Source organism: Nasonia vitripennis, chromosome 1 (assembly GCF_009193385.2).
Source record: "Nasonia vitripennis strain AsymCx chromosome 1, Nvit_psr_1.1, whole genome shotgun sequence".
NCBI classification, from domain to species: Eukaryota; Metazoa; Arthropoda; class Insecta; order Hymenoptera; family Pteromalidae; genus Nasonia; species Nasonia vitripennis.
Window position 1 is genome coordinate 13,766,266 of NC_045757.1, and position 25,000 is coordinate 13,791,265.

Below are 25,000 nucleotides of genomic sequence, written 5' to 3' on the forward strand. Positions count from 1 at the left end.
ATTTTTATCTGTGAAATTTCTCTTAAAAATCAACATTACAAATTAAGTTTACAATAAATAGAACTTTATTCTTTAAAAACCATAGCTTTGTTACATAATATTTATACTCTCATTGCGTAGAACTTACAAATACATAATTTCATTATTATACAGAAAAAATATAGAGCGCAATGAGTAACTATTATCTATACATCTGTCAGGTATTTGTGTCTTATTTATAATTTTATCAAGGCAGCCACGATCTACATTCAGAAAAGTTTACATTCACTTTCAAATAATTTTCATTATTAGTCTAGAGTTGGATAACAAGATTGGTCAATTATTGAACATTCGGCATCTTGATTACAATTGCAAAAAATAGTAAATACGTCATTTTTTCATTTATTAATCAAATAAATTGTAGAAAAATATGTCAAAATATACATATTTATCTATGTAAAGTTTTTTCTTAAGTACAGCATAATGACTAGACTCACATCAATTGAAAAGGTTTTGGTTAAAATTTATTAACCATATAACAAATACAGTATAAGGAATATATTTATCCTTGGAATCTGATTTGTACTGTATGGGACCCAAACTTTCAAGGGTGGATTGAACTTAATTTTAATGAACATGCATTAATCAAATATTTGTATAATTTTAGTTTAATTAATCCCCTTAAAAAGCAGGAGACTTTTGAGATAGATATCCTCTAATATCTGTTCCATAATTTATAATTGAGTATCTTTTTTATATAACCTGTTTTTACCAACTTATTAATTTTTGCTATTTAAAATTGATATATTTAACAAGTCAGTGATTGCATTAGAACTTATTCAGCATGAAATTGTAGTTCTATTAAGTTATTTACCAAAATTTTACCAAAGCTATTTACCAAGATTTACCAGAACAATAATGAGTTGGTAAATAAAGTATAGCTAAATGAAATGCTGATGAAAAAAGTGCCCTATTAGCGTCATTGTAAAAAATCAGCAGGAAGATCATTGGATAAAGTGGCACCTATGTTTGTTACTACTTCTGAGGCTACCTTACAGCCCCATTCTAAACAAGTTTTTGGGTCTTTTTTAGTAAGTAATCCAGCTAAGAAACCAGCAACTAGAGAATCACCAGCTCCAGTTGTATCTATGACTGGCGATTTAGGTTTGATGGGTGAAATTTGAGCAGACTGGCCTTGACCCCAAACTACAATAGCAGGGTTTACGTCACCTTGAGTCATAACAAAGATGCCATCACTCATCAACCAATTCCCACTTGATGAATTGGATGCATTTACTGATACACCTTTTAAATTATTCAAAAGAAATGGAATGTCTGTTGGATTGTCAAATTTGAGATTTAATGAGTTTGCTAAAGCTTTCATTTCTTCAACATTGCCAAAAACTATTTTGGCTAGACCAACCATTTCACATAAGGCTGCATGATGATCCTGAAAATATTAGTTATTTTTTTAGAATCCACTTGAGTAAATTTGCTTTTTTAATACTTAATTTAATTTTCATTACCTCAAAAATATACGTTCCATTGAGGTTTAACGCTATAACAATATTTTTGCCTTGTGCTCTCTTTACAACTTCTTTAGCCACATCCAAGCTGTGCGTAACAAAGAATCCTTCTATATAAATAACTCTTACTGTATCTAAAGGTAACACTGTAGTTTTTAAATCTTCCAGTGTGTAAATAGAAGCAGCTCCCAAAGTTGCTGCTAAGCTCCGGTATCCATCATTTATTATTGAGACACACACTCCGGTTGGAAGGGTTGGATGTATTGCATACCTATAGAACATTGTATGTGAGAAAACATCTTTTGATTGAAATGATATGAAAAATGTTAATCACCTTGCATCAACATTTGCTGATCGTACTAATTCCTCTAATATATCTCCTCTAGAATCTTTGCCTAGGCCACCATAGTAAACACATATTTTAGGACCATTTTTTTTACCACATAGCTTTTGTAACACCCTCATTGTATTTTGAGCACACCCTCCAGCACTAGTTGTCCGTTTAGATCTGTAAATTATTGTTCAGAATTAAAAATTTGATTGATTTGAGTATCAATTTAATCATGCTAGATAAAAACCAGTGAATTATACAGCTGCTGCTTAAAAAATGATGAATAATATCATTGCATTGTGTAAAATATTTTGTTTCATATTCAAGAAAGAAATATAATCATATTATCAAGATTATTAATCATCAGAAAAATACAAATAGTCACATCTGAGAAAAAACACATCATTTTTAAAAGTTCTGAGACTGAATGAAAATAATTAAAAATAAATGAGATAGTATAATAAACTGTTGTGTTTATGAATTATAAGAAGAATTAACACACTGGTGATAAAGATTTATATAATAACTTAAAAGATAATTAAAAAATTAAAAAGTGAAAAATAAAAGTGAGTCACCGCAAGACTTACATCATACAGGAGACCAGAAACTCATGAGTCATAGACGACTCATGCTGCAGTATAAATACAGAAATTGGATTTTAGTAAAATCAAATGGTTCACTTTCAATCGACGATTGAAGAAGTCAATGTGACAGCATTGTACATTTGTATTGAATTAGCATTTGTAGAAAAAGTATAGATTTAATTTGAAATTTAAACTTACTCCTCTGGTAAATCAGCAAATAGTTGTTCCATTACTTTCTCCTCAAGTTCAGTCTGTCCATCAATCTTGAGATTGTATTTTGACAACAGATTATTTTCATCATCTGTCAAAATCACATCCAATAGTGGATTGCCGAAAGCCATCACTACTGGATGTTCAAAGTTGGCAAATATTTCTTTTACAGACAAGGTGGTTGCCGACAGATACATAATTCCAGAATTAACCTAAACCCATTATACATGCGTACAGTTTATCAATTACTTTAAATTCAAGTTCAAAGTTTATCACACAATTTATGAAAACCAAAGTATTGGAAAAAATTTCATACACAAGCTAGGATATGTGCCTTTCATCAAGCGCAATTTTAATCCTCGTTGTTTGACTGAAATTTAACATAACTAGTCCCGAAAGTGCAAAGACAATCAAGCTCCTCAACACGATTTCATTCAAAAAGTCCAAACAATCCCGCGGACCCTCTAGAAAAACACACTCAACCCCTTGCCACATCGACCTACATACTCGTATGTATATCATACCTGTATGTAAACCATTACCTGACAATCGTCTAGTTCGTGTCAATCGAGAGCGTCGCAACGATTCTCAGCTTCAGCAATCCGCGAGGAAAGAGTGGAAACGTCGTAAAGGACGATGCAACGCATGCAATCACATGATTCAACTTTGCAAACAGAGCATCGTAATCCCCTTGGACGAGGTCGTACAGCAGCAGCAGCAGCAGCAGCAGTGTTCGGCGCGCATTTTTTTTTCGCGTGATAAAGGCAACATGCGGCGAAGGTGCGCGCGCCAGCGGGCATGCGTGTTAACGTCTGATTTCGATCTTATTTTGGCTGTCTCCGCGGTATAGATTTTTTTCGCTCGCTGGCACGCGCGAGCATCATCGAGAAAAAAGAGTATACAGATGTAGAGGGAAATCGCGCGCGCGTATACACGAGCAGACGACGCTGTAGAGCTAGCAGACGACATTTCGTGAGATTCCACTTGAATGGCGCTTGAATATACCTATAGGGGAGCTTTCGAAGGTCATCTTTGCGCATGCGTATGACGGATGGCGGGCTGATCTATAGTGCATTACGTTTCGCTGCCTTGAATAAGCATCTGTCATAGTGAATGTATTAATTTTCTTATTGGCTCACAGTTCAATCAACTAACGGTATCTAATAGTGCGACAAGTTTAACGAATTAAGAGACATCAGTGTTATTTTGAGCAAAACATATATTTGAAAAAATAGTTCGCATCGTGAACGCAGTCTTTACAGTCGACACAAAATCTTGTAAATATAGATAATCCTATACACACAGTACAAAATTTCGATTTAAGAGAATTGTTTCCAGTTAAGTTAGGTTCCGTGAAATATAATAAATTATATAAGTACAACGCGCGTATCAGTGCGTAATAAGTTGCTTCCACTCCATCATTCCGACAGTCTTGAGATATTCAGGCTCACCCCGGTTTCGCTGGCGGTAACCAGACTCCGTCTGCTGAACTTTATCGGAATGTCCGTTTTCTCGCATACCTCCACTTGATACTTCCTCAGGAAGGTGATCACTCCGACTTTGGTCTGCAATAGTGCGAATCTCGTACCTGAAACGCAGCGATGAAAGTCGATTAATTTTAGTCTCAATAATAAAATAAACCGTCATACCTATGCAGTTGCGGGGTCCTTCGCCGAACGGCAAGAAAGTGTAGGGATGCCTGGCCCTCTTCTCCTCGTCGCCGAATCTCTCGGGCCTGAACTTGTCCGGCTCGGGATAGTGCTTCGGGTCATGGTGTATCGCGTAAATCGGTATGACGACTCGCATACCCTTGGAAAGCTCGACGTCACTGCCCGGCAGCTTGTACGGATACTCGCATCGTCGCGAGAGCAACGGCGCTGGTGGATACTTCCTCAACGTTTCTGTACAGACGAATGAAAGAGTTGTCGTTGTTATTGTGTCATTATATGCTCGCTATCGAGGTTTATCGGAGAGAGATGTGCCTCGCTGGTTTAAAATAGATGCGCTGGATTGCTCGGTTTTTCACACTTTTCTCCGTATTTATAGACCTTGTGCATAGCTATTCCTGTTTGACGATTGCGTCAGGAATATTCCATTTGATATTGTGCACGCTTGCGACGCGACGCATTTTTTTTCGCATTGATTTTTATGGCCTCCGTGCGATTGCAGGAATGTTACTTTTTAGCGGAAAAATTACGTGTACACCAAAATAACTCTAGACGATTATTGAATCAGAGTAGAGGCTCGAGCTCGAGACAGACATTGCTTCTCACCCAGTATGACCATGTCCAAGTACTTCATGTCTTGCACGGCGTCGTACGTCAACTTGCTATCGCGCTTGTCGAGCGCGTCGATTATGTCGCGTCTAGCTTTTTCTTGGATTTCGGGATTCACTGCGAGCTCGTAGAGGCAGAAGGCTATCGTATTCGACGACGTCTCGTAGCCAGCCACGAAGAAGACAAAGGCCTGCGCCGCTATTGTGTTCTCGTCGAGAACTGCAATGAAAAAAAAAAACAACCTATCAATACAACAGCTGTTTACATTCGACTTGTTGGACCATCAAATCGTTCTCGTGTGAAATTTACTGGTCGGTTAAGTGGCACGCACGAAGAATAATTCACACCGGCGGTACATTTCCATCACGAACTTTTTCCTATTATTATTTCATGACGTGGGCGCGTGCGTGCGCGTGTGCGTGAGCGTCCAGTTAAGATGAAATATGGCTTTGATTTTTCAATTATATATTACCTATTTCCTCGGCGACTGGAACCTCCTCGTCGTTGTGGGCTCGCAGCCCATTACCATTGTCAAGCTCAAGAGTCCCTCTGTTTTTCAATTCAATCAGAAGATCCATAAAGTCGTGTCTCTTCAAAGCCTTGTTCTCCCTCTCCTTCACCATTTGCGAAACGACGTCCATGAAGAATTTCGTTACCGACGGATCTATCACCTAAACACAACATTCGTACGATATTTCATTTCATCGATTATACGCACGACTGACCCAAATACACGGGGGAGATAATAATGAGAATAATTATAATTCGATCGTCATCGATTGTTCGATAAACAATCGGGGCTCGCGTCACGGCTCAACGATGACTCACGGAATATCGGGCCGTTATAATATATGGAATTGCAGGTAGGTGTGTGTACCTGGACCCCCAGCAGCTTATAGAGCTTGGGCATCGAGGTCCTGAGCATGCGCCAGAGGGTGGCCTTGTAGCTGGGCTTGGAGAGCCTCCTGGCCGCCTTGCGGAACTCCGAGTCCTCGTCGCTGAGGGCGTTTATCTGTATGCCGAAGGCGCAGCTGCCGATCACGTCGATCGTGAAATTTGCAGCCAGCTCACGCACCTCGACGATCGACGCGTCCGGGAAACTGCTGCTGCTGCTGCTGCTGCTGTTCTCGAGCATCTCGAGACGACGTTCCACCAGCCGCGTTAGATCGTCCGAACATTCCACCAGCAGGTAGAACATGTTCTTCAGCTTGCCCGAGGAAAAGGCTGGTGTAAGCTTGGAGCGCAGGCTCTTCCAGTGCTTTCCTGCGAAGCATTTGCAAGTGAATCAGAATATTACGTCGCGTTGGGATCGCTCGCGATCTTCTGCAATGCTGACATCCGATCATTATTGCAATCGATGTTTCGCGGGTCGAGTGTATAGCAAGTTAATTAATTATATTGAACAGCTGCAGCCCCGCGTATATCAGAATCCATCAATTTTGATTACTTCCCAAGTTGGGGGTAGGAGTTTCCGGGGCTACGATCGATAATACCCGCTGGTGTTTGCTTTCCTTTGATACGATCGCGAGATGTCGTTGATATTATTGGTTGCCCGCTGCTTCGACTAATTAATTAATCCCGATCGCGCGGAATACCAAACGACCAGCGAGAATAATGCTCTCTTTTATTCTTTGAGCAACTGTACGCCTGGAACTTTCGCGAGAAGCGACAAAACAAAGCAAACGACAATTGCCTTAAGTGGCGCACGCATACCTTCCAAATTAAACAGATGCCCGGACAAGGGGTCCTTTGTACTGTTCACAGGTATGCCCCGATTGCAGAACACGTGGAAGTCCTTGACGCAGACGCACTTGATGAGCTCGGGATCCCTGACGATGAGGATCGGCGAGCGCACGCGGAAGACGCCGAAGAAGCGCTCGTTGCCGAACCAGTTGTACATCTCGCTGATGCCCTCGGGCTGGGACTTGCGGAAGAGCAGCAGGTCGCCGAAGTTTCCCAGCAGCGGAGTCGGCTTGCGATAAGGCACCCCGCGGACCAGCCAATAGTCGAACGTCGAGGTCAGGAAGGCGTAGAGCGCGTAGCCCAGCATTATCAGCACTATGGGCAGAGGCTCCCAGAGGCAGTCCTTTATCAGGCTCAACATGGCGAGGCTTTGGCTTGAACAAGTCTTGAGGCAATTGTTCTTATTTATTGCAAATAAAATATTTCGTTAATCGTAATTCTCGTTAGAAAACAGTAACTTCCTCACCTCAGTCTTATTCCGATTACACTCCTCGCGTCGTCGGCACTTCCTTCCACAAAGCCTTCGCTCCTCTTTCTACGGCTGCCGAGCGCAAACGCCCGCGCTGCGAGATAGGTATGTGTACCGTGGAGCGAGAGAATCCTCGTTCACCCGGCCGCTCTCTCCTCGAAAAAAGACTCTCTTTCTCCCCGCAGCGGCTGCGCTTCCGGAGTGTAGACGCGGGCGCGTGATCTGTCTACATAATTAGGTCTCTTGCGCGCGGACTGACGACATCGATTACTATTTAGGGATATAGGCGATCGGTCGTCCCACCAATCTCTGCATCTCCGTGGGTTTCGGGAAATCGGCTTTTTTCCTCGGAGGATTCTGCGAATAAGCAATGAAGTAAGATTAGACTCGCTCTTATCGTGATATCGTGGCGGGAAAAGTAATAAGTGTGTAATGCATTGGGAGGCGCGAGAAAGTCTTCGGCGGCCGCGGGGAACGAGAATCGTGCGATGATTTGTGACTTGAGACGCGTAGTTGGCTTTTGTTGTGGTGTTAATAATACTATACTGTGTAATCGTTGGAAAGTTGCGGAAAGAAGCGTTTGCTGCCGGACGCTTGACGATAGTCCTATTCGAATCGCGTGTACTAAATTTTGATAAACGTCAAATGACTTTTTACTGTATGAATATTGCAAAAGAAGTATACTTGATGCGTCGGTCGTCACGATTACACACAGCGTGCGGGAGTCGTGAGACGCGTACCAAAGTAGCTTATATGGCGACGGTATACAGTCGCTCCCTCGCGCGAGCGATCGTTTAAAAAGATTATGTAATTTCGAACGCCGTGTACACACAAACGTGCGATGGAACGAGTTACATCGGCTTCTATTTTTCTTCTTTGTTTTGTTTTCTTCTAAGTATATTCCAGCGCGACAGGCGACCTGCCAGTTTTGCAATAATCACGTCTCTCGCTGGCTGACGTTTTTAGTTCCGATAAGCTGCATCGGTTTTAAATAGAAGACTGTTAAGTTGGATGTTTCCAAGTTTTTTGCTGAATATTTAATTATCGAATAGTCATCGCAGTCGATTCAAAGGCTCGTTTTATTCTGTTCGATGTGTGTTTGGTCGAACGTTTTACTGTTTTGACTAATCATAAGAAAACGTTATACAGTAAGTTTCTGTTTCATACAAACGCGATGATAAATCAATATTCACGGCGGCTTCGAATTATTCAACGCTCGGCCTCTGAACGAAAATTCACAGCTGATGAAATTCTTCGAACACTCACTTTATTCCGATCCCAGACGGTTTAAAACTCAAATTCGCAACGCGAAACCGTTCTCACAGTCGTGCGCGATTTGCACTGCAAGCACGCGAGGCTCTACTTTACAGCGCACAACAACACAGCGTCGATCGAGAAAACCTGCGCTCCGTGCATAATCCGTTGCGCGCGAGCTCCGTCGACGCACTGAAAATCACTCCGCCACGAATCCTCGTTTTCTATACGGCATCTTCGTCTCTCTCTCTCTCTCTCTCTCTCTCTCTCTCTCTCTCTCTCTCTCTCTCTCTCTCGAAGTAGGAGTAGAGGTGTATACGTGACGACCAACAGACCGCCCGCCCGACTCGGCTTGGAGCAAGACAGAGACAGATAGACAATGGCCCGTGACGAATTGGAGTTTAAAAATTTTTCTTTCTCCCCGCGCGCTATCTGCGTTTCCGAGAGCACCGTTTTCCGGCGAGCTGCATGCGACTGGACAGGCTTTTGCGACTCGCTTTGATGAGTGCGTCTGGTGATAAGTTTGGATTTTTATCGCTGATGTTACACACACACACACACACACCGCTGGGATTTACGAGGAACACTATTGCACACTTGTTTTCGGCGGGATATGAAAGGTCGCCCGTATTCGGTTGGATTTAATATCGAGTTTCAGTTAAAACTTGGAGAGAGCTAACAAATTTCTTGATGTCATTGCTGCGATACCAGATCGCCGCTGCGTTGCGGTTAAAATTTCGGTGCATCAGGTGTTTCAATCTCGCGTACAAATTTGTTTCTTCGAGTCTTGATAAGAGCAAGCTCATAGTGATATAATATTTTTGCCCTTCTATTATTGTGCTTACTGAGATGATGATAACTTTTTGCTCTTTATTATAACGCTACCGCACAATTAATTCGAACGGGGGATTTTTATTTGCGGAAAAAGGTCGGCTTGACTTTCATTGTGGGTAAACACGATTATCTTAAAAATAGCCCCTGTTCAATAAAACAAAATTAAAATACGGAATTAAATCGGTGACTCGTGTTTTATGCCTGGCATTTCAACTGTGAGAAAAAGATTTCTAGAATTGCTTCGAAAATTGCTTTGTTATGATCAGAATATTGGTTATATATTATTAGAAGCAAAAACAAATTTAATTGATTCATCGATTACGTTGATAAGGAGCACTGATATCATTATCAATTTTCGCGACTCAATAATGACCTAGAAATATTTGAGTCGCAAGATGCATCAAGATCAAGCGCACACGACTTACAATTATGGAGCAATCTGCCTGCGAAAAAAAATTGATGGCGTTTGATTGCACGTACAGATAACTTATCGGAACCGGAGTTTCCAATCGTAAAAAGCTGATACTAGTGAATGATGTGTGCATTCATAATATTTCAGCGTTTTGAAAAATAATTTAAAATCCAAGTTATACACATTAAAGGGTACATAAAACTAAGAATATACACACGAATTTCAATGCATAAAAATTAATAATAATTTTTACCAATCATACAAAAACAAAAATTAGTTCATTTACCATGCATGGCTATTGGATTAATGCAATAGTCAGATAACGCAATCGCGATATTTGGTAACCAGCGAATTAAGATAAAAAATTGAAGTACATGTAGAGTTTGTTACTTTTGAAGATTTTTCAGAAGCATACAAAAATGATATCCCATGAGACGGATATTCAAAAATAACGCCTAAGGCAATCGAAGCTAAAAATACTCTGACGCTATTTGTCAGGATTAAACGGGTGTTTGTTTCAAAGTTGGACACGCACAGTTTATGTAGCCTCGCGTGATGCAGACGCATATTTGACTGATTTATGGTTATGAACCAGCTCGTGATCAAAAGAACTAGGACTTTCGGGTTTGCGGCTGATAAGATAGCAGATACGCGAGCGTACAATTGACGCGAATTTCCACGTTGACCTCTATACAGGCAAATTAAGGGGATTTTAAACGTCAAAGTTTGGTTGGTTTACCAATAAATACTCAGTCAGTAGATTAAATGCTTTGATTAGAACCTACAACGTCCTGCTTTTTATTTTGAGAGCTTGCAATAACATTCTATTACTATAAATTTTTACGAATTTCGTGAAGCAATACACTATAATTAAAGTGGTTTAAAATAATTATCATCTTATTCTTTAAAATTTATTACTAGAGTATTTTTTGAAAAACGTACGTTATATTATATTTTAATTTCTTAAGAAGTTTTATGTATCATCCATAAAAACAATTATCTTTAAAAGAGTGTTTAAATCATTTTTGTCATTATTGTAGTGTATTTGAAACTTTAAATAAATTGAGGCAACCTAGAACTCTGACTTACCGTTGCCCACCAAGACTGCGCGTTACTTGAATCCAACTTACCGATTATAGATCAAGTATCGCTTCAAGAAGTTCGTACTTTTTCCACTGCAAGTATTGTACAACTTCGATTTGCAATTTCAATTTCCCTGGTAGAAATTAATCTAGAAACTGGCAAGTTCTTAGGATTTTAACACAAGAACTTGCCAGTTTTTAGGTTAATTTCTACCAGGGTTCAAATCATAAAATAGTAAATAAATCAAGTGGTAAGTAAAACAAATATACATATGTTTTTCTTATTGTTTTTATTTTTATTTAAAATATAAATACAAAATCAGTGTTTAATAAAAGATATAATGATCGATGAAAAGTATAATATTAAAATTTTTAAAAACGATGCAAGTCTTATTTTTTTTTTCTTAAGTCCAGTCATTTTTATTTGTTTAATTCTTTTTTTTTGATGAACCAAAATCTGAAAAGCCCATCATTGCTGCCATTTCATCAGCTGGGCCTTCATCATATTGTGGCTCCTCGATTTTCCTCTTCCTGTTTATCCTTTTATCTTTCCTGTATTCCTTCATTCGTTCGTCTTCTTCTTGTAACTCCTTCACTTTCTCCTCTAAATCATAATCTTTCTTTTTTTTCCTTCAACTTCTTCTTATTTGCAGCAAATCTGGCTTTTACTTGGTCTAGGGTTGATCTTTCTATCTTCATTGACATCCCCAAATTACGCTGATGTTTGGTTCCATTTATGTGGTCCAAAAAGTTGATAGAGTCTCTCACCACGCAGTCACACACGTTACAATAGTATCCTCCACTTTGTGCGGATGGCGTATTCTTGTTTAATACAACGCATTTGCCAAGCTTTGATTCAAGATCTACTTTGTAATCTCTTTGTTTTAAAGGTTCTCGTTTAACTGCTGGTTCTTTTGGAATTCCAAGCTCATCTTCTGCAATCTCTTCCTGAAGTCGCTGCAATGCCCGCTGTTCGTATTCCTCTTTGTCCCATTTTTTCCTGTGATCATCGGGCCGCATAGACATTTTGAAAATGTATACTTATGCTTATCAGATGTAAGTAAAGTATATACAGATTCTTTAAGGCTTAATAAGAGTTTTCTATTAACTTCTTAACTCTTATGTCTATTGCTTTCTCAAAAAGAAAGCTTCGTCTTATCACTCAATATATGTTATAATTCATTGTAGTTTTCAGCTCTCCACATATAGATGTTTACGCTACGACGTTGACTTGTAAACTAACTTACATCAGTAATGTCGCAGGAGCTCTAAGCGTCCTTTTTGTTCCCTCTAGCGAAAGATATACGAACTAAATTAATGTGCGCATGCATATGTACATGTGGGGAGTGGGGACTTGGGTGGGAGTTTGACAAGTATATCGCCCGTTAAGGGGGTCAGAAACTTAACTTTTACCGACTGAGTCGACTGAACAAGTGCACGTCAGAAAATGACTTGAAACTAAACAAATACAATAAATTATGAAAAACCAAGAACCCTTCCTCATTTAAACATCTATCACTGTACCAAGTTTCAAATAAAAATATTAAAACATTAACCTCAAAGACGTTTAGATGTCTGACTTTAACGCATGCGCACTACATGAGCCAATCACGTAACGTTTATCTTGGCTTGACAACATCCGGTTATGACTATTTTATAATACTAGATTTTGAACAGCGCGCGTTGCGCGCCCTAACCTCGACAACATTTAGACTTCCTGACTTAGACACATGCACACTACAAGAGCCAATCACGTAATGTCTAGCTTGGCTTCACAACATCCGGTCATAACTTTTTTATACAGGAAAAATATAAAAATATTTTTAGCTAATTTTATGCTAATTTTTAACGGGTCAGACAGACTGTTTTAATAATTCTAATTTTAAGAAGGTCAAATCGGTAAAAGCTTTAGGTGTTTCTAGCACTGTTGTAATCTGTCGTCCGGGCGAAGCGATGGTGACCATCAGTCATGCATAGATTACCTGATTACTTTTCGAAACAAACAGCTAAAATTATGTTAAACATTTGCCATTGGATTTTAAAAGATTTTTACATTGTATTCAAACTGATCACATAATCATGATTATTTTAGTAAACAAATCTTATGACATAATTTATTTATAGAAGTTATTTGATGTACATGCGCATCTAATAGTAGTTTTACCATGAAGCATTTATTTTTTATAATGTCTCTTTCTTCATGGAAATTATTTAATTTTGTTTATGTCCTGTACCGTAAATTTATTTTTCTCGCTAAAGATTATATCTTCCAAAATACGTATTGGTACTTCAAACATAACACTGTAGAAAAATGAGATCACGATGCTTATCATCAAATTACTTAGGTAAGAATGGAACTGAAAAATCACAGATATCAGTTAAAAAAATCATGACATAATAGTATTATTTAAGAGGTCAAGCCTGGGTTTAATCCTGCAAAAAAACAAAAAGATATTCTTTTTACCAACAAATTTTTTATTTGATGTAATTTGAAGAAAAAAATTCTATCGAAAATATATAAATAGTCGAGGAAACAAAGAACTAAAAACGGCCTGACTGTCGATTTTTCGAGCAGCAAGATGGATTGTAATGCGGTTTGTTGCATTAGATTCGTGAGAGCGTCAGGAAATTTTGTGACCTAGTATGATTAATTACTTTTTTGAAAATTTATTATTGCATAAATAATAAGCATTTTAAAATTGCATTCCGAGGAGACACTAAATAAAAAATTTTCAACTCGGTAAATATCTCTCTAAATCTGAAAGAGTGAAAAATCGCTCATTTCGAGATAAAATTGAGTACTCTTTGCAGAGTTTTTCGATAGAATTTTTTTTTTCAAATTACATCAAATAAAAAATTGTTTGATAAGAAGAATATCTTTTATAGCACAGTGTGGCTAAAATCCGCTGTTGAGTCACGCCTATCTGTGACTAAAGTAGTCCTTTTTTGCACCGTGTTGATCACACTCGCTACGCTCGGGTGCTAACTGCGCCGTGTAAAAAAGAACCATTTAAGTCACACGTATCGTAATGTACTATTTGTTTTTTTGCAGGATTTAACCCAGGCTTGACCCCTTAAAGCTGTCAAAGAATCCTTACAATATAATATTCGTGAAAGTATCTTGGAGTTCTTGACACTGAAACTTCCCATAGTGGAAACACGGTGTGAAGTAAGTAAACACAATAAGACATCCTGCTCAATGGCAAAAAATACTTCCAGCTTAACAATGACACAATTGGTCCTACAAGTGTAAAACAAAATGAAGCAATAAATATTAAAAACTACAAATTCAAACAGAACATGTACATAATGCTTAATAATTGTTCGAACTTGCGAAATCGTCGCTGCTTGCGTAGATAATCCAGCAAACACCGGATGCCCAAATCGGTCTTGCTATTGCCGCAAATATTATTTCCCAAACTGGATTATACACGTAACTTTCATCCGTAAAAGATTTGGTACCGATTATACAGAAAGTAAATGCGACAAACGATAAAACCCATCCGAAATAGAGCATTTCCTAAAAAAACATAGTCTTTAAATTCTTATATTATAGACCTTATTAAAAATTTACTTTACTTTGCATACCTTGCTTATTTTTTCTTTATTTGTCATTTTGTATCCAAACAAAATTCCAAGAAGATAGGCTGATGCACGAGTGTAAGGCATAATGTAAACGTCTTTGAATGATTCCAAAAAGTGGGTCATGCTATAATTTGAGGATTTAGTTTCAATATAAGTTTAGTTCTGAGTATATTTCAAAATATATACTATCCGTAAATTATATGTGATTTTACTTTAGTTCACGCGTGAAATAAATAGCAGAATACTGGTTGTAGCCTACAATTGCCGCGGTTACAGTGGCTGAAGCAACGATCAGCGATCCTAAAATTGTTAAACCAATTTTTGGTTTTTTGTAGAGTGGGAAAAGGATGAATGGCGATAACCAAAATAACTGCATATCCACGGCAAGAGACCATAGATGAAGCACGCACTGAAACGACAAAATTGACACTGAGTCATTGCCAAAGGAAACATCGTAATCTAGGCTTATTATAAAATATAAGGAGGACAATTAGTCTTACAAAATCATCCTTTTGCACAAAATTTTGAATGTAAAGCAGAAATGACCACCATTTCGATTGAATACCGACAACGAATATGTCTCGCAGCCATTCGTACCGTGCTCCAGAGCCGTTGATAAAAACATACGTGCAAATCAGGAACACGACGACCGGTAAAGTCAATCTGTATTCAAAACCAATCAGTTATCTTCTGGCTCAAAGATCAGCTTATCGATTCTACAGATTCTACTGCTTATACCTGATAAATCGATGCGAGTAATAATGTAGAATTTTGAATTTTTTATTCTTTTGTCTTTGTTTGAAAAATGCGTATGCCGTTAAGAAACCGCTGATAGTAAAAAATGTGTCTACAGAGTAAAGTCCAACGAGGGGGAAGAGAGATTTCCACGATGAAAACCACTGTAAATATAATTGGTAAACACTGATATGTATACATATTAGACCGGCGTGTATAAGTTTTAGCTTGATGATGCATAACTGACCTTGGCAATATCGAGAACATTGAGATTGACCGCATAAAACTGAGCCATATACTCGTGCACCAGGACTATCCAGGCCGTGCTGATGACTCGTAGACCGTGGATAACAGTCAAGTCGTCGTCTTGAGGCTTCGTAATTAAAATATTTGCTCCAGTCTTTAGCATAGAAAGTCGCTCAAGCGTTTGCCAGCCCTTCCATTCCACTCCGTAGCACCTGTTTGCCAGATCGCACAGGGTACAGAGGACGATAAAGCCCGTGTAGATCGACAGGACGATGCTAAATTATTTTTTATAAGATTTTTTATCATTAGAAATTTTATTCCAATGGGGCTAATCAAACGAGTATCTGACCGAAACTGCGACTTGACTGGTAATTAAGTATGATTCTACACGCTATTTCCGTTTCTTATAGCTAGGTGCGTACCATTGGGGACAGCGTAATTTTGCAATACTCAGTATGTCATCATACGAGACATGCACTCGCAGCAGATAGAAAAATTGTTTGACATTGAGCTAAAATTTGCTTGAGTTTATTGACTCTCTTTACACGACAAATCTATCGTCGATAAATCTACGAATTGGCTAATAATCTGAACATGAAATGAACAATTTTATACTTGCTACTACAACTATAAATTATAGGTCAGAGAAAACTTACTACCAAAAGTGCACTAATGCATTCGAGTCCTTCGGATCGATCGTCAAGCAAGCCGTGGAAGCCATAGTAATGCCCTGAGATTTCAATTTCTCATTTGCTTCGATGGTCCTATTAACAAGTTGAATAACGTCGTCTGCAGTGCAACTTCGTGGTAGGCAAACGGACAGCATCGGAGCTAAGAGGAAAGCCGTCTTTTGGCGCGTTGGATTAATTTCGTAGGTGCAAAAACGACCGCCTGCTTCCACGCACTCGTCGTACATGCCCAAGTCGACTAGATTTCCATGAAAAAGACCTGCGGGGATCTTTGATGAGGCATCTCGCACTGTAAAATTATCGCTTTCTTTGACTATCGATTGCCTAACTGGATTTTTGAATAGTATACGCATACATATCATTGAAATAAATCATATTTGAAAAATTCAATTCTATACTTTTTTTACTAAATTTACTTTACGTTTCTTACTTTTTAATGCCCATGATTCACGATTTTCAAGCTGTCCTTTCCAAACCTGTAAGTCCTTCGTACAGCTGAAATTCACGACGTCTTTAACATCACTTTGCACTATTTCAATGCTTTTCAGTACACTCTCGGGGCTCAAAAGCCGCAGATTCTCTTCGATAAATGCGTTCTCTAAATATTCGCCACCATAATTATTCTTCGACGAATCGGCTGTTACGACGAGAAAAAATAGTTGCAAGGACAGAGAAAGCAAGAAACACGTCTGCATACTGCGACAAGACATTTTAGAAGAACGCAGAAATGCAGCGGCGACGATTTATCTCGGAAATTTCCCCCGCACCAGGACTTGTAATTACTGTTGCACAATTATTCCTTCATTCTCTCTTTCGTTCGATAAAAGGAATATACAATCTAGAATAGGTGTTTATTACTGTATGGTTACTATATAAGTCTTTACTGTCTAATGTGAGCGTATTTTTAGAATTTTTATTCAGAATCGCAGTAAGCATAAAATTAGTCACCCATGCATTCGAACAATAATTATAATCTTGATCTTCATAGTGTTTACTCGTAAAATGTTGGATCGAATTACTTACTATTTTTTTAACTTATAACTATAACTATAGCAATTTCTCAATTTAGCAAATAATTTATAAAAATCACAACTTTGTAGTTAATAGAAATTATAATATTTTAATTACAATAATTAAAATTACAATATTTGTGGTTACAATTCTTCGCTCCCTACTAAGACTAACATATTTCAAATTAATTATGTGGACTAATACATTTGGATCACCCTGCAAAGATTAGCAAATTTCAGCATTTGTCGAGAAGACCAATCCATTTTGTCATTTTTGTCCAAGACTAGCTCATTTGGCACTGTTTTAAAGTGTAAACCGCGTCTTTCTAAAATGTAACAATTTTAACGAAAGAAGCGCGACATGTATTTGCCTTCGCGGCAAAGTACGAAATGTGCTAGTCTTTGTTAGAAGCGACGAATTGTTGCGAGATCGGTAAAGTATTTCTTGTCTGATCACGTTTAATCAATAATAATTTTATTCAGTTTTGCACTACTGTTCATTTGAATAAAGTTATAAATGATATAAATTACTGTTTGCAAGATCATGATCTTCTATTTATGTTTTCATGAGTATGAAATTCAAATTTTTAACAATCATTTAGGAGATTTTTGACATCATTATAGTAGTGGCATTGCTTCTTATGTAGGTGCCTGCTCTACATTCTATATGATTTCACAAACAAGTATTGCAAAATGAAATGAAACGGGCAACTTTTACTTGCACGATTATTTCTGGTAAAAACTTGAAATAATGATGTATCTGTCATTTTCATAAAATGAGTTATCATTAGAGCTTGGATTATCTTAAACCGCAAGTACATACCTCAGTTTCATGAAGTCAATGTAATTTTTACATGGTATTTAACTTTATGTATTATATAATGTAAATTGCCCTAATAACTTTGTAATAAGTAATTATAACATCATATTCTAAACTGTTTAACGCCAATTCTTCAATACAACTTTGAATTGCATATGCAATTTCCCGGAAATAACTGATTCATCAATCGAAACTAACGTATTAAATTCCATAAGCAGTGAGTTGCGTGAAAGTTTTTTTCATAGTATGAACTTCTATGAGTTATTTATTTGACCATATTATGATACCTATTACTGAGATACAATTTAAAAAATGTGTTAATTTATCACATTTCGGTAAATCGACTAGTCAGAAATCTGCTGTACCTTCTTCTGAAAAGTACAGAAGAGTTTATTCAAACGGTAAGTTATCGATTGACTGAAAAATCCAGCAGCGTTGCCTTTAAAGACGCAATTGGATTTTGTGGTCAGAAAGTGCGCGTAAAATGGCGCTAAAATAAAAATATAAATATGATTTACTATCTTAAGAATTCGAATCCATCAAAGATTTAAATATATATGTTTCTTTTGATATGATTAACAAAATGATCGTTTACGTCATAATTATTTTAGAATTTATATCAATATTATTTTTGAATCTTCAAGACTAGAATTTACTATAATCTTTGCTGTTTTAAATACTACTTATATCTTTGAAAAAGAATATCTGCATGGTTTACAATTTTTTAAAAGATAAGACTATACGACTAACTAGATTTTGTTAGTATATTTAAAAGATTGACGTTTGAATGAGTCGTGTAGAATGTTTGGAATTATAGAAAGTTCAGCATCGCATTTTTCCAATTCCTTAAACCGCTTTTAAATTCAGTTTTATATATTTTCATACTAATTCTATCATTACTCAGCAAAATATTTTTAACACACAATTCTTATCTGACGGCCTTTAAATAGAATATCTCTATTTGTATGAATTTATACTTACAGTAAGACTTGCAGCATCACTCTAAAATTAGGAAAATCTGCTTTAAGACGAATGGATGACTTGCAGTTTTATTCATAAACCATTATATTTCATTTATATCAAGAATAAATATTATATTAACATAATTGAAATAAAAACGAATTGAGCCATCAATTATTCGTAACTTCAATCATTTTTATACGTGTCGATCAAAGTAGTTTGAAAAACCGAAAGATTGTTCGTTTACAAAAAATAGCTATAATAATAAAGCTTTTATCTGAGTTTGTATAATTTTCCCAAACACTTTCCTTCATAGATAAAAAATGCATAAGCTGTATCTTTTCAAGCAAAAAATTAATTTTTTAAACTACCTAAATCGATGCGAAAATTCCTGTAATGTAAGTTTACTTTATACAGAATTATTGTGTATCATTAATGTTAAGAACGTTATTCGCCTAGTAGATAGAGTACATACTTCATTTTTTTTGTTATATAATCTAATTGGCTGTATCATGCTGTTTAAGGGCCATCAGATTAAAATTTTAGAATTTTTTTTTCGGTACCAGGAAACGAGATCCATATCTCAAAAACCAAGGAAATCTGTTTTCCAAGATCCTCTATTTGCCAGTTTACCTTATGATAAGAGCAGATCACAAGTTTTTTTAAAAATAATTTTTGTATGTGTACGCACAATTCCTGCCTGTCTATCAATATGCAGCGCAAGAAAATCACGCGGATTTCACATTTCTCTCGCAGTCTTCCACATCGCCAAGGCTAATTAAGTGATGACGGCATTTCATAACTTGCAAGTTCCTTTTCTATACATCTTGTTTCTTTCGGTATTCCAGTACTATATTTAGATTCACAGGTTATATTAATCTACGATAATTTGTTATAGTGTCTTGAAGAGGAGTTCACGCAGCGAACCCGAAAAGTTGACAGATTGTTTAAATAAATAAATAGTCTTGGAAAAATTCTAACTCGTTGAGAATTTAAATTTATTTCTAATAATTTATTCCAATAATGGTATCGTTTTTAAATCTTATCTCCAAACATTGACCATCGAATTCGAAGGTTTATGATATTATATCAAATTTATCTGACTGACTTATTAATTATTTGCTTTAACATCAGCTACCAATTGAGTAGAGTACTTTTGTCTGCGTTGTGTCTAACCTGATGAGTCTGTATCCGACGAAGTTAATAATCAATAACAAATGCGTACGCTTATTATCGAGCTTCTTTGAAATTACGCTTAGTCGAGGAAATAAAGCACTAAAAACGGCCTGACTGTCGATTTTTTGAGCAATAAGATGGATCATAATGCGGTTTTTTGCATTTAATTCGTCAGAGCATCAGGAAATTTTGTGACCTAGTGCGATTAATTACTTTTTTGAAAATGCATTATTGCATAAATAATAAGCATTTTAAAATTGCATTCGGAGGAGACACTAAAAAAAAATTTACAACTCGGTAAAATATTGATGGAAATGAGTCCAGTTTTGCTACTCATGTACATCAATATTTACCGAGTTGTAAATTTTTTGTCTAAATTATATATTTTTTTGTAAATCTCTTAGCGAGATAAGATAAGTACGCAAATGCTGGTCATCCACGCGGGCATATTTAAAATGAGCTAGGCCAGTCGATGCCATCTGTCAGTCGTCATACGTCGATGTGTGAGCTTCGTCTTCTCTATTACCGCAAGCGCAATGTTACCGGCGCTCCTGCTCATAATTGTGGCGACAGTCCATGATGCTACTGCCGTCGCGAGGAATTACGAAAAAGCGCTAGCGAAAGAAGATTTCGAGGATAAATTCAGTTTACTAGGTCCCAGGAGTTTTATCAAGAACCACCAGACTGTCGCGAGTTTTTTCAAGGATGAGGTAGGGCAGAACTACACTTGTGGTCGAGATCTCGCTATATTGGACGAAGCGATCACCAGGCGGGAAACATGGGCCCTGAAAAGTGAGTAGATCGTCTGTGGTTTTTAGACTAGCTCGTAATACCTGCTTGGTGAGATTATACTGTGTATCAATGATTTTTCAATAGTTGTTCTAATAATACGCTATGCGATTTATACTCTACGAATGAATATCTCTTACTAAATCTAAATTGCCTGATTAAAAATGTCCTAATCACTGGAAATGCGTGTATGTAGAATCATTAGAAATTATATATCATAAGAGATAATCAGTAGATCGTATGTCGTGATGTCATTGAAGAGTTTGTTTGTCAGATTTTTGTTTAATATGCATATATCCATAGCTTTCTTTTTATCATCAGTTGGCACCAGTTATAATCAATGGAGTTATTTAAAACGATGCAAAAAATAAGGTCATTAATAAGAATAATTATCAATGAAATCTGTCAAAATTTTTCAGTGTTGGACGCTTCGTCGAAAATTCCCTCGGGTCTCCTGGAGGGCAACTTCATCGATCTGGGCATGTTCGACGAGTGTATGGGCGTCAAGGGTGAGGCACTAGGCGTCGAGATTCGTGGTCGTCATTGCATGTATTCAATCGCCTCGACCAGCGGCAATGATTCTCACCTCATAAACCCAACCCTTTCCATCTGTATGCCAAGTACTTGCAACGGCTCGGACATCGTTTATCTGTTCAATAGCACGATCAGCACGATCGATAGACTGAAGGAACTTGGAATAACCGTTGTGTCGGCTACCTGTACCCCCGTTGATAAGGAAATCTGGGATACCGAGTTCACTGTTTCTTTGTAAGTTTGACAAGGTTTTGTTTATACTTGCGTTGTATAAGAGCACAGCATGAATTTCTTCGTTAATTTTCATGGAATAATCGCAAACATAACTTTCAGTTCGATTCTCATGGCGTTCATCGGTCTACTGCTCTTCTGCACTCTCTGCGACGTGATCCTTCGACAACGCGATGCTGGCGAGTACAGGCACCCCGTGCTTTCCACCCTTGCCAAATTTTCGCTGATAATAAGCGCCTCGTCGATTCTCAGCACACGCGTGAGAGAAGGCAACCTGCCGGCTATTCATGGTATCCGTTTTCTCTCCATGGGCTGGGTGATCCTGGGCCACGAATACATCTTGCATTTTCAGGGCGTAAACGTCAATAATTTGAGTATATTGAACGTAAGTCTTCAGTTTTTCGGTTAAATATTTAAAATTAACTTTGTTTTGTGTTGGATTAAAAATATTGTATCTATCTTGCATAATGAGATTTTAAAACAATTTGGCCATAGCGTAATTACTTTGCAGTGTGTTCATTAGAGACTAACAAATGTACAAAGTCAACCAGAAAATAATCGTCTAGTCGATTTGTTACGATACAGTGAGCGGCGTAGATGTAGCCTTGAAAATACACGAGGGGACAATATTGCGCAGCAGTAGCTGAATATCTTTCCGTTATTTTTTTGACGTTACAGACGCAGAATTTAATTAATTTATCGTATAATTAATTGTTGGCGTCATTATAATAACAAGGAAGACTAATTTTCTTTCTTGCCGAATGATATCGAACTTTGATTGTATGATAAGCATCTTCTTCAGAGGTGTGAATCGATATCACACTAGACATTGAGCGTCAGCTGTCCAATGACAGATAAATTTGTATGACTATACATAACAATGATTTGCACATTTTAATGACAGACTAAAACTTTAATAATATTCAAATAAAACAATTTTCCTTAGATATCATAAAATATCCATTGCATTGTTCAAACTTTTTATTCTTTTTTAGTGGATTCAATCTTGGAAATCACTGTACATTTTCATTGCACAATTCACGGTAGATACATTTTTTACGATCAGTGGTTTTTTCATGACATATCTATTTTTAAAACAAATGCCAAAAGAGAAGCGTTTCAACGTACCTATGTATTACTTGCATAGATATTTTAGGTAAACTATATATTTTCCAAGTTTAAAAAAATTATTCACTTTTTTGTTATATCGTATGAAATGTAAAATACTTTCTGATTTCAGATTGACACCTGCCATAATTGCTTTGACACTACTTACGGTTGTATTTATTCCCAAAATGGGTTCTGGACCTCGTTGGGATATGCTAATGAGCGTGTTTGGAGGAAGTTGTCGGAAAAAATGGTGGCCAAACTTATTATACGTACAAAACTTTGTTCAAAAAGACAACTTGGTAAGAGCATTACAAATGCACGTTTAAACTATTTAAACTCAGTCTTCTGGTAATAAGCACCGTTAATGAAATTTTCATTTGCAGTGTTTGGGCCACTTATGGTATTTGGCTGTGGATATGCAGTTGTTTTGGATATCACCTATAATTTTATATCCTCTTTATAGTAAACACAAAATAGGCCTGGCTATTTTATTCGTTTTTTTCATAGTCTCTATAGCAGTTCCAGGGGCGATTGTTGGAATCAACCAATACCCCGCCCTTTCTTTCATTCAAAACAAGAAGTAAGTCTTTCTTTAAAATACAAAGGATGATTATTTTACAAAAATGAACATAGGTTAAGAATGAACTTAAATTTTTAGTTTACAACTTACCAAAGATATATTCACGGAAGTTTACGAAATGTCTTACAATCGTGCTGGCCCGTGGCTCATTGGAATCTTGCTTGGATTTGAAGTAGCGAATAATAATCGAAGACTTGGGAAGGTTAATTATTTCTTTTATATTATATTCCATTGCTTCAGCATATAGACTCTGGATTCATCATTCTCTTTTGATAAAAAATAATGAAATATTTCATTTGATCTACAGTTAACTGTTTCGACCGGCTGGTTTGTTGCAATCGGATCCTTTGCATTCTGCACTTTTGGCACTCGAAGTTTCATGGAACCTTCGTATGAGTACAATGACGTCTGGGAATCAGTTTTCACGGCTGTGTCTCGGCCAATTTGGGCAGTTGGGGTTTGTTGGATAATCTACGCCTGTATTCATAATTATGCAGGTGCGTATCATATTAATAAATGCACGAAAAACTTCGAATCATACTGCAGCAATGTAATATACATAATTTACTTCGATCTATACAGGGCCCGTATTCATTGTCTTATCTTGGAAGTTTTTCGTACCTCTAAGCAGAATATCTTACTGCGTTTACCTCGTACATTTTATCATTCAGCTAATGCATCTATCGACACAAAGGACTCCTAATTACTTTTCTGATTACAACATTGTAAGTTCTATAAATAATAGGTGACATATAGTTTGATTCTATGGTTAAACAAAAATTCATACATATATTTTTGTCTTTTTTTTCAGTGGAATGATTTTTTCAGCAACTTGATAATATCTATAGTAGTTGGTTTCTTCTTTAGTTTGCTGTTTGAATCACCTATCATGATATTAGAGAAGATGTTATTCAGGAGAAAGCGCGAAAATGTCAAAGAATCGCAAAGAAATCTCGGATCGGAAGATTCTAAAGCCTATCAAGCGTAATGTCTACGACATGTAGTATTTAGTGCATTTAATCTTTTTTCACTCTATCACCATAATTTTATTGTTTATGATTCAATAGTTTAAGTTTAATTCAAGAAATTATAATTGTAATCAAATGACTGAACAATGTGCCGTGTTTATAATGCTTATACTCATATTTCATTTTGTTTGTAAAATTGTAAATATTAGCGTGATTCAATTTATGTGCTTGAGAGTGTACTTCTATACGCTAAGAACTACTATTAATTAGTTATAAGGACCAATGGTATAGACATAATAAAAGTGAGAACTGTAAAATACTCTGATTACACAGAGAATATCAGTGACTGCATTTACACAAATATATTTTCTATAAAAATATAAAATTCATTTTGTGAATATTTTTCAAATATTTTCCCTATGTTTCTCAGAAAAGCAAGGTATTTACAATGCTAGAATAACTGTATGCACGAACTGAAAATACTTGTTTTTAAAAATTAACGTAACATATTTAGTAGCTCTGTAGGCAAAATAGATATAACATTTTTTTTCCAGAGTTACCATCTGGGACCATCAATAGAGCTATATGATGATAACCCTGCCTCATAAGCAGGATGGAACATCGAAGCCCTCTCTCTTTCTTTGTCAGAGCTTTATATATCAATAGGTGGTATTTCTGGTCACTGATGCGATGAGAGGCAAGAAAAGCCAACTAAACCCTGATGATAGCGTAGTCGCAATCTACGGAGATCGGCTACGCAGGCTCACGTTGATTTTGATTATTTTAAATATTGAATTATAAAATAGTACATATAATTTTAATATTCTAAAACCTCAATAATTAAAAACAAATAATTGAGATGGTTAT

General features: G+C 36.8%; 5 protein-coding genes and 1 pseudogene across 14 annotated transcripts; 1 reads left to right on the plus strand and 5 right to left on the minus strand.

The window, feature by feature from the left end:
• Positions 1-42: 42 nt before the first annotated feature.
• Positions 43-3,586, minus strand: LOC100114054 (adenosine kinase-like). 6 transcript variants are annotated; one of them, XM_031927529.2, is made up of 6 exons: positions 3,173-3,586; positions 2,619-2,842; positions 2,424-2,467; positions 1,840-2,013; positions 1,506-1,776; positions 43-1,429 (listed from the first exon to the last, which is right to left on the minus strand). In XM_031927529.2, exons 3-6 carry the CDS (start codon positions 2,453-2,455, stop codon positions 959-961), a joined length of 948 nt encoding a protein of 315 aa, XP_031783389.1. In that variant the 5' UTR covers positions 2,456-2,467; positions 2,619-2,842; positions 3,173-3,586; the 3' UTR covers positions 43-958. The 6 variants fall into 6 exon arrangements, with proteins under 6 accessions (XP_031783389.1, XP_031783394.1, XP_001599233.2 ...); XM_031927534.2 differs by lacking the exon at positions 2,424-2,467 and having other exon boundaries at positions 2,619-2,683; XM_001599183.6 differs by lacking the exon at positions 2,424-2,467.
• Positions 3,587-3,831: 245 nt separating this feature from the next.
• LOC100114023 (probable cytochrome P450 6a13) lies at positions 3,832-8,850 on the minus strand. 5 transcript variants are annotated; one of them, XM_032595731.1, is made up of 8 exons: positions 8,692-8,850; positions 7,116-7,475; positions 6,620-7,034; positions 5,784-6,169; positions 5,379-5,577; positions 4,904-5,125; positions 4,280-4,531; positions 3,832-4,218 (listed from the first exon to the last, which is right to left on the minus strand). In XM_032595731.1, the coding sequence occupies exons 3-8, from the start codon at positions 7,008-7,010 to the stop codon at positions 4,049-4,051; spliced, it is 1,620 nt and encodes a 539-aa protein (XP_032451622.1). In that variant the 5' UTR covers positions 7,011-7,034; positions 7,116-7,475; positions 8,692-8,850; the 3' UTR covers positions 3,832-4,048. The 5 variants fall into 5 exon arrangements, with proteins under 5 accessions (XP_032451622.1, XP_001599214.2, XP_008208821.1 ...); XM_001599164.6 differs by having other exon boundaries at positions 8,385-8,848; XM_008210599.4 differs by lacking the exon at positions 8,692-8,850 and adding an exon at positions 8,385-8,566 and having other exon boundaries at positions 6,620-7,049.
• A 2,175-nt stretch (positions 8,851-11,025) lies between these two features.
• LOC100113992 lies at positions 11,026-11,926 on the minus strand (annotated as a pseudogene).
• Positions 11,927-12,715: 789 nt separating this feature from the next.
• LOC116738470 (nose resistant to fluoxetine protein 6-like) lies at positions 12,716-14,688 on the minus strand. Its single transcript, XM_032595737.1, has 5 exons — positions 14,498-14,688; positions 14,289-14,409; positions 14,031-14,220; positions 13,799-13,941; positions 12,716-13,057 (listed from the first exon to the last, which is right to left on the minus strand). The coding sequence occupies exons 1-5, from the start codon at positions 14,659-14,661 to the stop codon at positions 12,908-12,910; spliced, it is 768 nt and encodes a 255-aa protein (XP_032451628.1). The 5' UTR covers positions 14,662-14,688; the 3' UTR covers positions 12,716-12,907.
• Positions 14,689-14,719: 31 nt separating this feature from the next.
• Positions 14,720-16,670, minus strand: LOC100679348 (nose resistant to fluoxetine protein 6-like). Its single transcript, XM_032597495.1, has 5 exons — positions 16,386-16,670; positions 15,923-16,244; positions 15,268-15,541; positions 15,024-15,184; positions 14,720-14,948 (listed from the first exon to the last, which is right to left on the minus strand). The coding sequence occupies exons 1-5, from the start codon at positions 16,663-16,665 to the stop codon at positions 14,720-14,722; spliced, it is 1,266 nt and encodes a 421-aa protein (XP_032453386.1). The 5' UTR covers positions 16,666-16,670.
• A 3,660-nt stretch (positions 16,671-20,330) lies between these two features.
• LOC100113922 (nose resistant to fluoxetine protein 6) lies at positions 20,331-24,511 on the plus strand. The gene is made up of 10 exons (XM_001599121.6): positions 20,331-20,713; positions 21,130-21,478; positions 21,578-21,860; positions 22,471-22,631; positions 22,716-22,884; positions 22,969-23,165; positions 23,244-23,367; positions 23,473-23,662; positions 23,748-23,890; positions 23,977-24,511. Exons 1-10 carry the CDS (start codon positions 20,458-20,460, stop codon positions 24,151-24,153), a joined length of 2,049 nt encoding a protein of 682 aa, XP_001599171.3. The 5' UTR covers positions 20,331-20,457; the 3' UTR covers positions 24,154-24,511.
• Positions 24,512-25,000: the final 489 nt, after the last annotated feature.